This window comes from Octopus sinensis, linkage group LG7, assembly GCF_006345805.1.
Source record: "Octopus sinensis linkage group LG7, ASM634580v1, whole genome shotgun sequence".
Taxonomy (NCBI): Eukaryota; Metazoa; Mollusca; class Cephalopoda; order Octopoda; family Octopodidae; genus Octopus; species Octopus sinensis.
In genome coordinates, this window is record NC_043003.1 from 113640695 (window position 1) to 113655694 (window position 15000).

At 36.6% G+C, this 15000-nt stretch overlaps 1 protein-coding gene across 9 annotated transcripts in view; it reads right to left on the minus strand.

The window, feature by feature from the left end:
- Positions 1-15000, minus strand: part of LOC115214302 (teneurin-m) — a 517371-nt gene that overhangs the window by 234412 nt on the left and 267959 nt on the right. For 8 of the 9 annotated variants that reach the window (XM_029783463.2, XM_029783461.2, XM_036505137.1 and 5 more), the window contains 2 exons: positions 9442-9656; positions 1755-1880 (listed from right to left, as the gene is read on the minus strand). In XM_029783463.2, coding sequence (XP_029639323.1) covers positions 1755-1880; positions 9442-9656 — 341 coding nt within the window. The remainder of the gene's footprint in view (positions 1-1754; positions 1881-9441; positions 9657-15000) is intronic. The other variant, XM_029783465.2, reaches the window with a different exon arrangement.

The following is a 15000-nucleotide window of genomic DNA, read 5'->3' on the forward strand; positions in this document are numbered from 1 at the left end:
ATCAAAAGGTTCCTCGACTAGTTAGGTTTAATAAAAGATTACTAATTTACCAATATTTTAACATCATCTTGTTTGAAAAAGTTACCGTGCACAGCAGTCCCAGCATTCCTGTCACTTATGGAATCTGGCCTGGAAGTAGTTTTCCGTAAGTATGTTGAGGACTTTCAGCAATTCACTCGGGATCTCAACAACAATGTCCCACAGGTGCTAAATCTGGTAAACAGGGCAGGTGCAAATGTGATTCTATGTTGTTTTTGGTGAGAACCTCATGAGTGAGGAGAACTCAGTGAAGAATCCAATTCTTCACACTCCACAGAACTGGTCCCTTGATGGTCTGTCCCTGGGGAACGGATTCTCTATGACCAATACCACATTTCCAGAGGTGACACTCACAGCAGCTCTTTCAGGTCACTCATCGTCTTCTAGAGATGTCCTTCCACTTTTGAAGTGCCCATGCCACTTGATACATTGCGTACGACCCATTGCTTTATAGCCATAAGCTTGCTGAAGTATGCTCGATGTCTCAGTTGTAGACTTCCCAGGTTCAACACAAAATTTCATGTTGGCACTTAGTTCCAGTCCATGACAAAATCACAGACTACCGCATACACACGTGATCACAAGAAAGCAAATTACACAATTAGCAAAGTAAATACAGTTGATGTCACTTGGCATACTCCTTACTGAAAGTCACTGCCAGCTCTCACTGTGCACACAACCATGCACTGCCATCTGTTGGCACACTACAGAACTAGTCCGGGGACTTTTTGATACCACCACATACTGTTTAGCTCCAGGTCAATTTGGACCGAGGGTATATCTGGACAACAACATTCCAATATGACCCCATCCTGCAATACTTCTAGTGTATCAAAGGACTACATTTATCTCTCTGACCATACAATAAGCTGTGACTTGCAAATGCTTTAGCTGTTATTTCTAGTAGGTCAAGTACCCACACAAAGTTTCCCTCATCAGCTCATTTTGCTCAAAAATTCTTCTGAAAGGCTGTAATAAAATATAAACGTCTGAACCATTGAACATTTCACAATCTCTTTGTTTCAACATCCATATTTTCCTACTTAAAACATTTCATATTCTTTTGAACTCAGCCTGTCATAGCCCTTCCCACTGTCAGCACTTTTCCCCACACTTCGTGTCAGTATCACCTTGGCCACATCTACCTGCTTTGTAACAGCTGATAACTTTAATCGCGTACATCTTAACTTTCGATTCTCTTATACTTTGCCATTTTTAACACACATCATTCAGGATTCCATGGATGCAATGCTTTACCTGTTTCAGCAATTACTTTTACACCTCACTGCAACAAGTTTCATAGTTAATCATTTAAAAGGGAAACAGCTATGAAGACTGATTTTTAATTTTTACTCAGCCCTATGGCACCAAAGATCTAGTAAAGTTACGATCACAGGCAGACATTCCATCCATGACTATTGCACCATCCATTGAGTATATTAGTCAATGTGTTCTTGAATTTTCTGAGACAATTTTTGGTTGCTATTTTTAGCAGAATACACTAACTCATAGACTCTCTGCTCAAAACCTCTCTTTTGTTTACTCAGGCAATCTAGAACAATGTGCGTGTGTGTGTATATGTGTGTGTGTACGTGTGCATGTAAATGTCTGTCTGTCTGTGTGCTTGTTTGTATGCATGTAGTTATGTGCAAAACAAATTCTTCTCTAAGCAAATCAAGAAAATGAGATTTAAATCAATAAAATATGGTTCCTACCTCGACTACCTCCCCCAGCAGTACTGTAACCACCACCACTGCCGCGAGACGTATTAAAGGCACCGTCGATATATTGGGGACTTGCATCATTGGCAACTCGCTCTTTCTCTTCAAATACCAACATGGCTGAAAGGAGGAAGAAGGACAGAGTGGAGAGTGAGGAGGACAATGGACATTGGAGCATCAGAGCATGAATGTGTTTGTAATGGAGTTAACATAAATATATGTAGCTGGTCATAAGAGATATCATATCTAATATATTTTCATTATAGATATGTAAGTGTATTTATAAATATGCAAGTGTATTTATAAATATGTAAGTGTATTTATAAATATGTAAGTGTATTTATAAATATGTAAGTGTATTTATATAAATGTATGTACATTAAGGTGCCATATAGTAGAGGTAAATTCTCTGCAAGCCAAGTAAGCTGTGCAAGTTTCAATTCCCAACAGAGGAAGATAATAAATATGATACCCGTTATCACCCACTTTCCTTCCTCAAAAGGGTGAAGCTCAATGCTGATTTGTTCTTGTCTGTTCTTTGGAATTTGTTTTGAAAACTGCTTACCTAAAATCTACCTGACTCATTTGCTGAGGACATGCTACATGAAGATGAAAGCTTTGTTCAGGTATTACACAATAAAACATGAAGGGGCACAAGACATTTTCATCCAGAATATATAGGTGTGTGTGTGTGTTTTATACATATATGTGAGAAGGGAGGTAAAGAAACAAGGAGAGTTTTCAAAAAAACTGTTGCCAAGGGTAACGGCTAGAAATTTTACATGAAACCATAATTCTGTAATTTTGTGGTAATTTTAGTTGACCAACCAAATCCTGCCACACAACTCATAACATAATAAATAATTAATCTCTCAATCACCAAACTAAGCCAAACAGTGAATTAGTATTACTAAAGTTTATCAATGAAGCAGTCATTACATATGTTACATATAATGATTTTCGTTCAGACACAGATAGGCACAGGAGTGGCTGTGTGGTAAGTAGCTTGCTAACCAACCACATGGTTCCGGGTTCAGTCCCACTGCGTGGCATCTTGGGCAAGTGTCTTCTGCTATAGCCCCGGGCTGACCAATGCCTTGTCAGTGCCTTGTAGACGGAAACTGAAAGAAGCCTGTCGTATATATGTGTATATATATATATATATATGTGTGTGTGTGTGTTTGTGTGTCTGTGTTTGTCCCCCTAGCATTGCTTGTGTTTACGTCACATGGCGGTTCGGCAAAAGAGACCGATAGAATAAGTACTGGGCTTACAAAGAATAAGTCCCGGGGTCGATTTGATCGACTAAAGGCGGTGCTCCAGCATGGCTACAGTCAAATGACTGAAACAAGTAAAAGAGAGAGAGAGAGAGATATTGAGGATAAAGATTACAATTAACTGAACTGGGTCCTTTACACAACTTGTATTCATGAATTAAAGGGACACAAAACTAACACCTGACATTGCTGATTCAAATCCTAAAAACCATAAATCCATGCATCCAGTTTCCATGGTATATAAATAACCAAGATCCCAATATTGCTTTTCAACAGGACACAGGACCCTCATCACAGGGTGGCCCATTTATAGCTGAATGGACTGGGGCAATGTGAAGTGAAGTGCTTTGATCAAGAACACAACGCACCTCCCAGTCCAAGAACTGAAACCACAATCTTACAGTCACAAGTGCAAAATTCTAAGCACAAGGCCACACATCTTCACTGAATTCCTAGATATCCTTAATTACTCATTATCAATCTCTACAGATTCAATCATATAATTGACAATCAGCTACAACTTTAGAATATTTCTGATATTCATTTTATCCACACTGTTAGGGGTAGCAGCAGCTCAGAACCCTCATGCTTTAAACTTGGAGCAGTGAGGGCACCAACCTTTCCTAATGCATTTGGTTAGGTTGTCTGGTTTCCTAATACTTTCTTTCTTTCAAAAAACAATTACTTATAGACAAAGCAGGTGAACTGTGTCCAATAACAGTAGGTAGAAATTGAGCATTGAAGATGAAAGCATTCCTGCCAAGTTGGACAAACATTGCTTCTTTGACCTGTTTTTCTTTTTCTCCTCAAAGAGCAGCTTGTATAAATATGCTACCTCAAAGGACAAATATCTCCACAGTGAATTTGGCCAGCAAAGAATCTGCTGCTATCCATATCAAGGGGATTGATAGAATACGGTATCAGAGTCTAGCAGAGTCAATGATATCGACTACAAAACTGCTGACTGAGCGCCTAAATCAGAAGCTATTATCATTATTATTATTATTAAATTTTGTGAGCTGGCAGAATTGTTAGTGTCAGAAAACGCCTTGTGGTATATATATATATATATATATATATATATATATTATATATATATATATATATATATATATATATATATATATATGGGTCTACTGCATATGGTTCCCTTCCTCCTTGTCTCCCCTCTCATCATTTTCTGTCACATGTGACTCTCCCATGATTAAATTTGTGTAACAAAGATAAGGACAAAAGATTATTAATAAGTTTCATCAGGCATACAGAAATTTAAGTAACGATGACAATGATGATGATGATAATGATGATGATGACGATGATAAGGATGATGACAACGATAATGACGATGAGGACGATGACAATAATGATGATGATGATGACTACGATGATGATGATGGTGGTGGTTGTGGTGGTCCCAATAATCATGGTCATAATGTGAAACCATAGAAAAGTTAAGTACAAACTTCAAAATTAGGGAAATAAACAAAAAAAAATTTTTTTTTAATCCTGCAGTACCACCATCGAAAAAGAGAGGAAAGAAAATAGATAACCAAAGATCAACTATAATACTTCATAAATTTGCTAAGAACGTCTGTGTGGATGGACAAACACTTCTTGAAGGGTAAATAAAAATGGTAACATATGTTGCTGGGCCCTGAAAATCAAAACTTTATATTAATGTACTTTAGACTCATGCACTTATATTAGTAGATTGATAACATCTTCCGATGAACTGCTGAGGGAGGCCTTCAAAGCATTCAGTCAGTTGACCACAGCAGCTGGAATCAGGGTTAAATCCAAATAAGGTTATGAGAGTTCTAGAAATTGCAAAGTGTCTCTCAGACACAGAACTCCATCAATTTGGTGAGACAGCCAATGAGACTGACTGGCTGATTATTTGGCAAGTTATAGGCTGTCACCTGTTCTTAAATAGAAGAATAACTGACAATTTTTCATAACAGAAGTTAACATAGTTATTAAGGTAAGACTGGAAGGAACGAAAGCTGATGCAGTAAAAAAAAGGTGGCCACATTTGAGAAACAGATAGTAACATCAAGACTAAAGGGAATCTGCATAGGCACTTGAGGTGGTTTTGCAACATTATACGAGTTAAATTCCACAGATGTTATGCCAGTACTGGCAAAGATGAAGCACTTGGATTTTCAACTGTAAAAAGGCCAGCATATAGCATTTTGACAATAAGCTTGATGCACTCATTGGAATCATTGGTTGTCTGGACAGTGTAGAGATTGTGCAGGGAGCTGGCCGCAGAGTGAATCCTCTGTTTCAAATGCACATATTTCCTGAAACTAACAGTAAAGCTAAAAGATATTAGATACGTGATATTAGATATGAGATATGGCAGCAAGCTGGCAGAATCGTTAGCACGCGGGGCGAAATGCGTAGGCGTATTTCGTCTGCCGTTACATTCTGAGTTCAAATTCCGCCGAGGTCAACTTTGCCTTTCATCCTTTCGGGGTCGATAAATTAAGTAGCAGTTACGCATTGGGGTCGATCTAATCGACTTAATCTGTTTGTCTGTCCTTGTTTGTCCTCTCTCTGTTTAGCCCCCTGTGGGTAGTACAGAAATAGGTATTAGATACGTGATGGCTGCAGAAAGAGAAACTGTGGTTTTGGATTCTCTAAAAATAAACCCTTTGTTCAGTTTATAAATGCAGTGTTAGCTGCATCTTTTCCAATATAAATTCTGACTTCTCATCTCCTACTTCATATGGTCATCTGTTGTGCCTTCTTTTATCCTTTCTCCTATGTGTTCATCTTCAGCATCTTATTTTCGGTGGGGTGGGTGGAGGTGCAAGGCAGCAGACTATTGCAGTTTCCCAAATTGCTTGTTAGGATCGAATTAAGGATGTGCTGAGGGATAGCATTGATATCTTCACAATCATAAGCTTAAGGCCACCCTGGGCACTCAGTACAATAAGAGTCGCAGCCAGCTCTGTTACGGTCAACGTGTGTACAGTTCAGTGGTGGCAGCAGTTTCTCTTTCTGTCCAAACAGATTGACTGTGACCATAGCAGCATCGGAGTTTCCTAAACGTTTCTCGGTATTGTCACTGATAACAGATTCAGGAGCACTGGCAAATAGCAGATCCAGCGTGTTATTTACGCATTGTTGGGAGTTCAAATCCATCCATTAGTCATTTTTGGCCAGTGATAGGTTTCAGGATCAGACTATAAGTAAATGAAATCGCCAACATTGATATAAGGGGTTTCAAAGATGCAGTTCTGGAGATATCAAAAAAGAGCAGTGTGTGTGTGTGTGTTGATAGTCATTTGAGGAACAGTAATCAACTCCAATTAGAAGTGTTGACATACTGGTGTGCGTAAGTTGTTGTTGCAACTGGTTCAAATCATCCTGAAGAACTGCTGAAAAGATTGTGCAGACAATCACCCACCATACTGTTATACACACAGTGATCAAAGTGGTCTTTGTGAAATAAGTTGGAGCCAGCCATGCTAAAAACACTTTTGAAGAATAAAGAACAGGCCCTGGTAGGTTTTTGTGACTGTAAGGAAATCAAGGTTCATACTTTTTTATGCAAAATTCAAAAAGATGGACCTTGCTGTATGAACAGCAGGCATTTAAAATCTAAAAATGGATTCAAGCCAGTCACAATTCACAGGGGGACATCATATTGCTCTTCTTAGTTTCCTGGAGCTTTTTCATTGCTGTCTATTTGTAGTTAAATATCCTCAGACCACTTAACATTTCTCTTCCATATATGGAAGAGAGAGAGAGAGAGAGAGAGAGAGAGAGAGAGAGAGAGAGAGAGAGAGATGGAGAGAGAGATCTGAAATTTAAAAATAAAGCATAAAAATATAAAACTAACAGTAACGCTAAAGATATTAGATACATGGTGGCTGCAGAAAGAGAAATTGTGGTTTTAGATTATCTAGAAATAAGCCCTTTGTTCAGTTTATATATTTTCTAATTTGAAAAACAAATCATCTTTTATGCACTGTAAGATACGGCCCATATTAGAAGGAAGTAACTTACTGACTCCAAAACGATAACTGAATTACTGAGAGAACAATTCCAAAGAATTTCATTTCCTCACTAGAACATATGGAAATAAATAAGCTAGATGAGTTCTTGGTCAGAATTTCATCTGAGAAAGATGGAATATTAACCATAGAATAGATGAGATACAATTCAGAAGGTTATGGCTGTGTGGTTAGGGAGCTTGCTTCCTAGCTACATGGTTTCGGGTTCAGTCCTACTGCCTGGCACTTTTGGGCAGGTGTCTTCCACTATAGCCCTGAGTCGACCGAAGCTTTGTGATTGAATTCGGTAGGCAGAAGTTACTGCCGTGTGTGTATATGTGTGTGTAGGTGCTCAGTGCCTCTCTGAAAGAGAGAGAGGGTATGAATACTCTGATAAATCCTTTACTGACCCTTTTCCAGAGCTTCTGTGCTTATGGTTAACTTCCAGTACAGTGAAAGATGGGATAGAAAGCCCCATCGGTAAAGGGAGAAGCACAACAGATGCTGAAAACAACAAAAGCCTGTATTTTTGATTTCACACTTCAGCAAAGTTACAGAATGAAAGGCCAGAAGGGGAAGCTGATATATTTTGTAGAAGAAAATCACTTGCTTACTGCTATGCAGTATAGTAACCATCTAGGAAGGGACTACGTTACACAGCTTTTGTGGTATTATGACTAGGTATTGAAACAGCATCTCCGTCATTCGAATGTGCAAAAGCCATGGAATGACATGAAATCAACTAAATGTCAGTGGCACCTTCTCAAAAATTTCATTTATTCTAAGTGGAATCTCTTACAGAACTGTACTGGAGCCAGTTTACTTTGCAGTCACTTTCTCAGATGTGGCTTCAGTCGTATTTACAGCCAATTTTTTTCTTTTTACAAGCAAAATAGGCGCAGGAGTGGCTGTGTGGTAAGTAGCTTGCTAACCAACCACATGGTTCCGGGTTCAGTCCCACTGCGTGGCATCTTGGGCAAGTGTCTTCTACTATAGCCCCGGGCCGACCAATACCTTGTGAGTGGATTTGGTAGATGGAAACTGAAAGAAGCCCATCGTATATATGTATATGTATATATATATATGCGTGTGTGTGTTTGTGTATCTGTGTTTGTCCCCCTAGCATTGCTTGACAACCGATGCTGGTGTGTTTACGTCCCCATCACTTAGTGGTTCGGCAAAAGAGACCGATAGAATAAGTACTGGGCTTACAAAGAATAAGTCCCGGGGTCGATTTGCTCGACTAAAGGCAGTGCTCCAGCATGACCGCAGTCAAATGACTGAAAAGAGTAAAAGAGTAAGAGTAAATCACAGACAATCAAAGATTATCATAAACTTACTGCAAAACTTAAAAGCAATATAGAAGTGAGCTCCAGCAATGTTAGAAAATTTCAAGCATTCTTTTATCAGTCAATTAATTTGTTGCAGTCAGGAGACAGAGGACCAGAAGTGATTGCAAACTTAGATTTACAATCAGTGTGTCACCTTGGAATCAATATGAGTAACGATTCTATGTGTATCTTTCCATGATGACATTAATGGCAGTAACTTAGCATAGTCGTATCCTAGCAGGTTGAAACAAGTAAAATATAAAAAAAAAAGACCACACACACACACAATGATCTAGAAATAAAAGTTATATAAAAATATACACTGCTTTCAATACAAAACATTCAAAGTGAAAATTTCCAATGTACATAAAATTGTTTATTTCATAAATATTATCACTACAGCTATTAATATATTTTCACTTAGAATCTGAAAGTAATCTCGTCATGACTATTAGTGTTAAAGGAAATATGACAAAAAACCCCCCCAAAAAAACCAAAAAAAAAACATAAATAAATAACTATTAGAAAACAAGCTCATGTTGGTTTTCTCCTATGAATAGGGGAACCGTGCAATTAGTTCCATATTAACTCATTTTAATATACGAGATAGACATCTGAGTGCTATAGATTTATTAGCTAACATTATATAGGAAGTGTAACTTTCAGGATTTTAGCTGAACACCAGTGCTGTCAACATTAAGATAAACACAGTCAATAACCGACCCATTACAAATAGTTATCAATGAGTTAGGTGTGTGTCAAACTGCAGACCGTTGTATTGATGGTTCAGATTCTGTCACTGCAATATGATGAAGCATCTATACAACAGTTAACTTCCACCACAATCTAAATTGCTGCAAATAGCTGTAGTGAGTAAGGAGAGAGAGAGAGAGAGAGAGAGAGAGCACATTGTAAGATTAATAAGCGTTTTGTTAGTTTGCAGTGATGATGTTTAAGTGCATAGAGTGGATTTTAGATGAGTGAAAATTCCTTAAATGAAGTATTGACAGTAAAAACATTCAAAATGGAAAAAAGAAAAAGTTGAATAATATTAAATTTGAATACATACCTGCAAAATAGGCTACACAGGCAAGTAAAGCGACCGAGATGATAAGCAGGAGCAAGGCCATACACTTCCAACTGCAGCGTTGCTTTAACTGTTTCTTAACCCGATGGCTGGCGTTGCTAAATTTGGAATAACATACTGTATAGTCCTGAGGTGGTGGAGGGTATGTTGTCACCGTTGTCGCTGTGGCAGCAAACTGGGGGAACGTGTAAGTGTGTCTGCAACAACAACAACAATGACAACAACCGGAAGAGGGGGGAGTGGGTGGGCCACAGAGCCAGAAAGAGGAGATTGAAAGAGTAAGATCAAACAGTTTCACAGGGAAAGAAAGTACAAAAAGAAACGAACAAAGTACCAAGAAAATAAAAAGTTGGGATATAAAACTGATTCTAAAGGGTGATTAATTAAGGAGAAAGGTAATAAAGGGGACTAGTGGTGATAGATGTTTGCCAATGATAGCAAAGGTGAGAGTCAGAATGGAACAGCAAATAATATAAGAACACAACTAAGATAGAGATAGAGCACTAAGTAAGCTTAAGGAAAAAGTTACTAATACAATATCTTTAACTTATTTTTGGTTTATTGAGTCCTCTGTCAGCATATTGTCACTACCCATTGTTGCCATGGTTACAAACAGTACTTTCACTTAAAATCCTTTACCCATTCTCAAATACATAAGTTTTGAGAATAGTATTATATGAGGGCTGCTAAGTAAAGAATTTTAGATTTACCTCATAATGATAAAAATCAAAATATAAAAGATTTACTTAAATATGAAAAGAAGACAGCAATTAGGATTATAGAAATAGCTAAGGGTAATTGTTATTCTATTTACCAAACTATTTACCTGCTTCTAACTATAAAACATCAAATGGCCCACACCTAAGACCCTTATTTTGCATTCATATTAATGAAGACATCCTTCTTCGGATGGTGTTATGATTTTTCTTTTTTAGTTTTATTGTAAATTTTCTTTTTAAGCTTCATTTCATATCCTTGCTCGGTGAAGCCGGGGGTGGTCCCAAAGACATCATTATGCATAGAGCCAACCAGTGCTCTCCATTGCTGGTGGGCCTATGCCAGCACCTCTGCATTCTCCAGCCACCTAGTGTGGGGCCTGTTGCAAGGCCTCTTCCAGCCCCAAAGCTATTGTGGCAAATGAGAGTAAAGCCCCCGCTGGATGATCTAGTGGGAGACAGAGAACATGTCTGTGTCAGTGTATGTGACACATAGTAATGAGACACGAGGTTCTTTGTTGAACCGTCTGATGTTTTCAATGGTGCTCAGGGCTCTGCTACTGAAGTTGCTGATCCTCTTTGCCAGGGTCTTTGCGAGGGGCCACATATCTGTTCTATGTATAATTCATTGTAACTCAAAAATCATATAATGTACCTATATGTATAATTATACTCGTAGAATAAAATCAATAAAAATATATTAAAACATCACACATGTGCATATATTTATATGCAAATGCAGATATAGATGCGCAACAGGATAAGGCTTGAAATCAAACTAAGAAAATTTGCCGTAGAAGGATCAAGTTCATAGAAATTAGATCCAATCGATTGAAAATGTCTGAATGTACTTATTTTTTGTCATTTATTAACTGTGAAATGAATAAGCATCATTAAGATTTTGATAAAATTAAAAGCCACATCACAGTGATGAAATTAAATGTTTTAGCTCATGAATATTGAACTAAACTACCTCAATATTACAATTTAAATTAAATCCTAACCTAATTCATTATAGCAATTATGGTTAATAGGGTCAAATGACCAAGCTAAATGAAACTAAATAATCTATTATTAGGTTCTTCTGGTTACGTAAAATCTGTACTTAAAATAAATGGGGCTAGCTTTCATGCGAAATGAGAAAAAATAACTACAAAAAAATAAATAAATAAATAAAATGCTCTACAACTCCAGAAGAACCCATAGAAAATAAAACCTCCTGCTACTGCTATAGATGAAAGGAGAAAATACAATAACGGTATTATCTGAAATTCTGTAAAATAAAAATGAGAATCACTCTGTTCAATTCAATTAGTTTTTGCCAATCTATGTAATGCAGTAACAACATACTCTGAGATTTGAAGAATAGAGTAAAGCAGATGGGTTGACATTAATGCAAAAAGTAGATAAATATTTGAGCAAGTTGCAAATGTAAGTTTGATCTCAACATTTGAAATTGCAGAATACCACTAAAAAATTTAGAGAGAATTTATGGACTCGTATTTGGGTAGAGTGTCGCAGAGTTATGTGGACAGAAGATAAACATTCTACCAGAAGGTAAAACACCCAGACGAGTATTCTCCTCAAAAGCTAGGTGAAAGTGAGGCCAATATAGCAAAATAATTCTACTCATAATATATTGAATCTTAAAACAATCTGTCAATTTTGGATCTAAAATCAGGTATCACTGAAGCAGAAAAATTTAGAGCTTATGAACATGGATGTGCGGAAAAAATTTGCTAAATAAAAGAAAATGATGGGAGTATAACAAGGGGAAAGTACATGTAGAGAAAAATATGAAGAGGGAGGTTTTGTAGCATTGGTATTTATTTGGAAGTCTTAGTTTAAAAAAATAAAGAAGCTAGTGTGAAATAAGGGTGTAGATTTATTATCGGTAGAATGCAATTTATATTAATCTAATAATAGTTTGTACTATTGTATGGAAGTGCTGCTTGACAGCTAGAATTTAGAATGATGAAATGAAAGGAAGAGAAAGAAAGACAAATATCTACTCGGCTGTAGGACATTGTTGATCATCAAAACAGTGTGTGTGTGTGTGTGTGTGTGTGTGTGCGTGTGTGTGTGTGTTCAAGGAAAGGATATGTGTGGGAGTATTGTGGTTATAAATAAATATAAGAATGCAAATAAAAACAAAAATATACAGGGAAGGATGTGAAACAAAAAATACATGGGAAGAATCATAGTTAAAACATAATTTGTGGGGATAAAAAACAAATCAAACAACATCAATATATATAAATTCTTCAGATAAATTGACTACAGAAATAATTCAAAGTTCTTCAGATTATCAACTTCATCTTCAATTATTGCATTAAAAATAAAGGTTCTTAGTTAAACCAACACTTGGGAACATTTGTGTGTGGGTGTGTTTGTGTAAGTAAGGGAGAATGTGCTATACTGTATGTATGTTATATATATATATATGTGTGTGTGTGTGTATGTATGTTATATATATATATATATATGTGTGTGTGTGTGTGTGTGTGTGTGTGTGTGTGTGTTTATATATATATATAATCATTAAGCATCCATTTTCCATGCTGTCATGAGTTGGACAGTTTGACAGGATCTGCTGAGCCACAGGACTAGATGAAACTTCAGTGGCAGCTTTTGGTATGGTTTCTTTTTTCATGCCGCCACTGGCATTGGTGAGGTTGCCAAGTAACTGGCATGTAAACAAGGGTAAAATACACACATCTATTTATATACATATATGTATACTTTATTTTAAGCTGCAGAAAATTCAACAAAACCTGTTACTCTGAGTTTCACGTTCCCGTTCGTCGGACAATTTTTGAAAACTGTCTGATGAACGGGAACGTGAAACTCAGAGTAACAGGTTTTGTTGAATTTTCTGCTGCTTTAAATAAAGCATATTACTCTACCACTGGTATTTGAGTACTCTTTTTTCCACCTTGTTTCACATTTATGTGTTTACTCCGGTATATATATGTATATACAGGTGTGTGTGTGTGTGTGTGTATTTTGTGTGTGTGTGTGTGTATTTTGTATGTGTTTGTGTGTGTGTGCGAGAGAGAGAGAAAGAGAGGGTAAGTGAGTGAGTGAAAATAAAGTTTTCCTAAAGATGAATCCACTGATTAGAATGTAATAATCTGGAAACCCAAGAGTTAAAGTTAATAATCTGGAACATTTAAAGTACTTCTGAAGTTCATTCAACACACACACACACACACATATATATATCCACCCACTGAAACATACAGCTTGCTATACTGACATACATGTTTGAAAATAAATATAACTACAGCACAGTCGACAGAGAGGCACACATATTCAAATACATGAAGAGACATCCTTTTTCTTCCTCTTGTATAAAAAAACATAAACAAAACACATTCAACACTAATTGAATTGATATTATGAACGTTAGCAACAGGTGAATAAATGTCATCAATAAATGATAGAATATAAGCAAATCTACAAACACACACACACACACGTGTGTGTTTGTAGGAATGTCAATATTTGAATGTGTGTGTGTGTGAGCGCGTATGCATGTGTGTGTGTATATATATATACATGCACAAATGCAAACGCCCATCTGCTAAATTAGAACAATAGTTACAAGTCTTAAACAGCAAACAATATCATGATAATCCTCATCCACTCCATCAACACACCCATGATCAACATCATCATCATCATCATTGCTGTTACCAGCAACATCTTATAAACCAACAACAAATACTTGTTAGAGAAACATGACAAAACAAAAAAAAAACCCCCAAAAAAAACAGAAACTTAGATGATGTTGCCGTTACCAGTGACAATAAAGCTAGTTATGCTAATGAGAACAATGATGCTAACCAACAAAGACTAGAAAACAGCAGGATGCTGGAAACAGCAGGATACCATTAATGAGTTAACTCTAAGGTGAGATTATCATGCAAATAATAAATGGAAAGAAACAATAGCAGGAATAAAGATAGCAGAAAGAATGATGGAAAGGCAAGGGAAATTAATATCAATAGTAACAAGAATTGTCACAGAATCAGCAGCTATTATGGTAATGAAAATATCCATAATATCCAGAATATTAATGATAATAATGTTTTAAAATGTGGTGAATGCCAAAAATATCTTCTTTAAACAAAAATAAGTGTTTCTACTTTCGACACAAACAATTTGAAGGAAATGGTTTTAGCCATTCAAATGAGTCTCATTATTTTGCTGGAACTTTATTTTGTCGACCCTGGGAGATGGAAGGTAAAGTTGGTCTCAGTGAGATTTGAATCCAACACAAACTGCAACAAATCCCACTAAGTGGTTTATCCCAGTTCAGTCGATCTCCCATCCTAACAACGACGACGACGACAACAACAAACATGATAATAATAATGATTTCGTTTATTTGCTACCAGGGCGAAGGATGTGAGGGACATTACAAAGACAGACATAAAGTGTGGGAAGTTACTTGTAATGAAATGATAAAATGATTATAAGAAAACCGTAAGTTTACGCAGCATACAATGAAAAAGAAGGGACATATACACTGTATACAAAGGCGACTGAAATTCTGTAAATAGAATTATAAGCCTTCACAGTATATTGACTGTAGAAAATTGTTTAACCCTTTTGTTACCATATTTCTGTTGAGAAGCTCTCTATTTCTTTCAATTAATTTAAATATAACAAAGAATTTAGTAAAATAACTTAGTTTTCATTCAGCTGGTGTTAGGAACATAAAATGTGATTTAGGTTTGGTGGAAGATTTTAATTCAGAACTTTTGAAAACAAGACATTTGTAGTACAGAGCCAGAGGCGGTTTCAGGCAGGTTGGTAT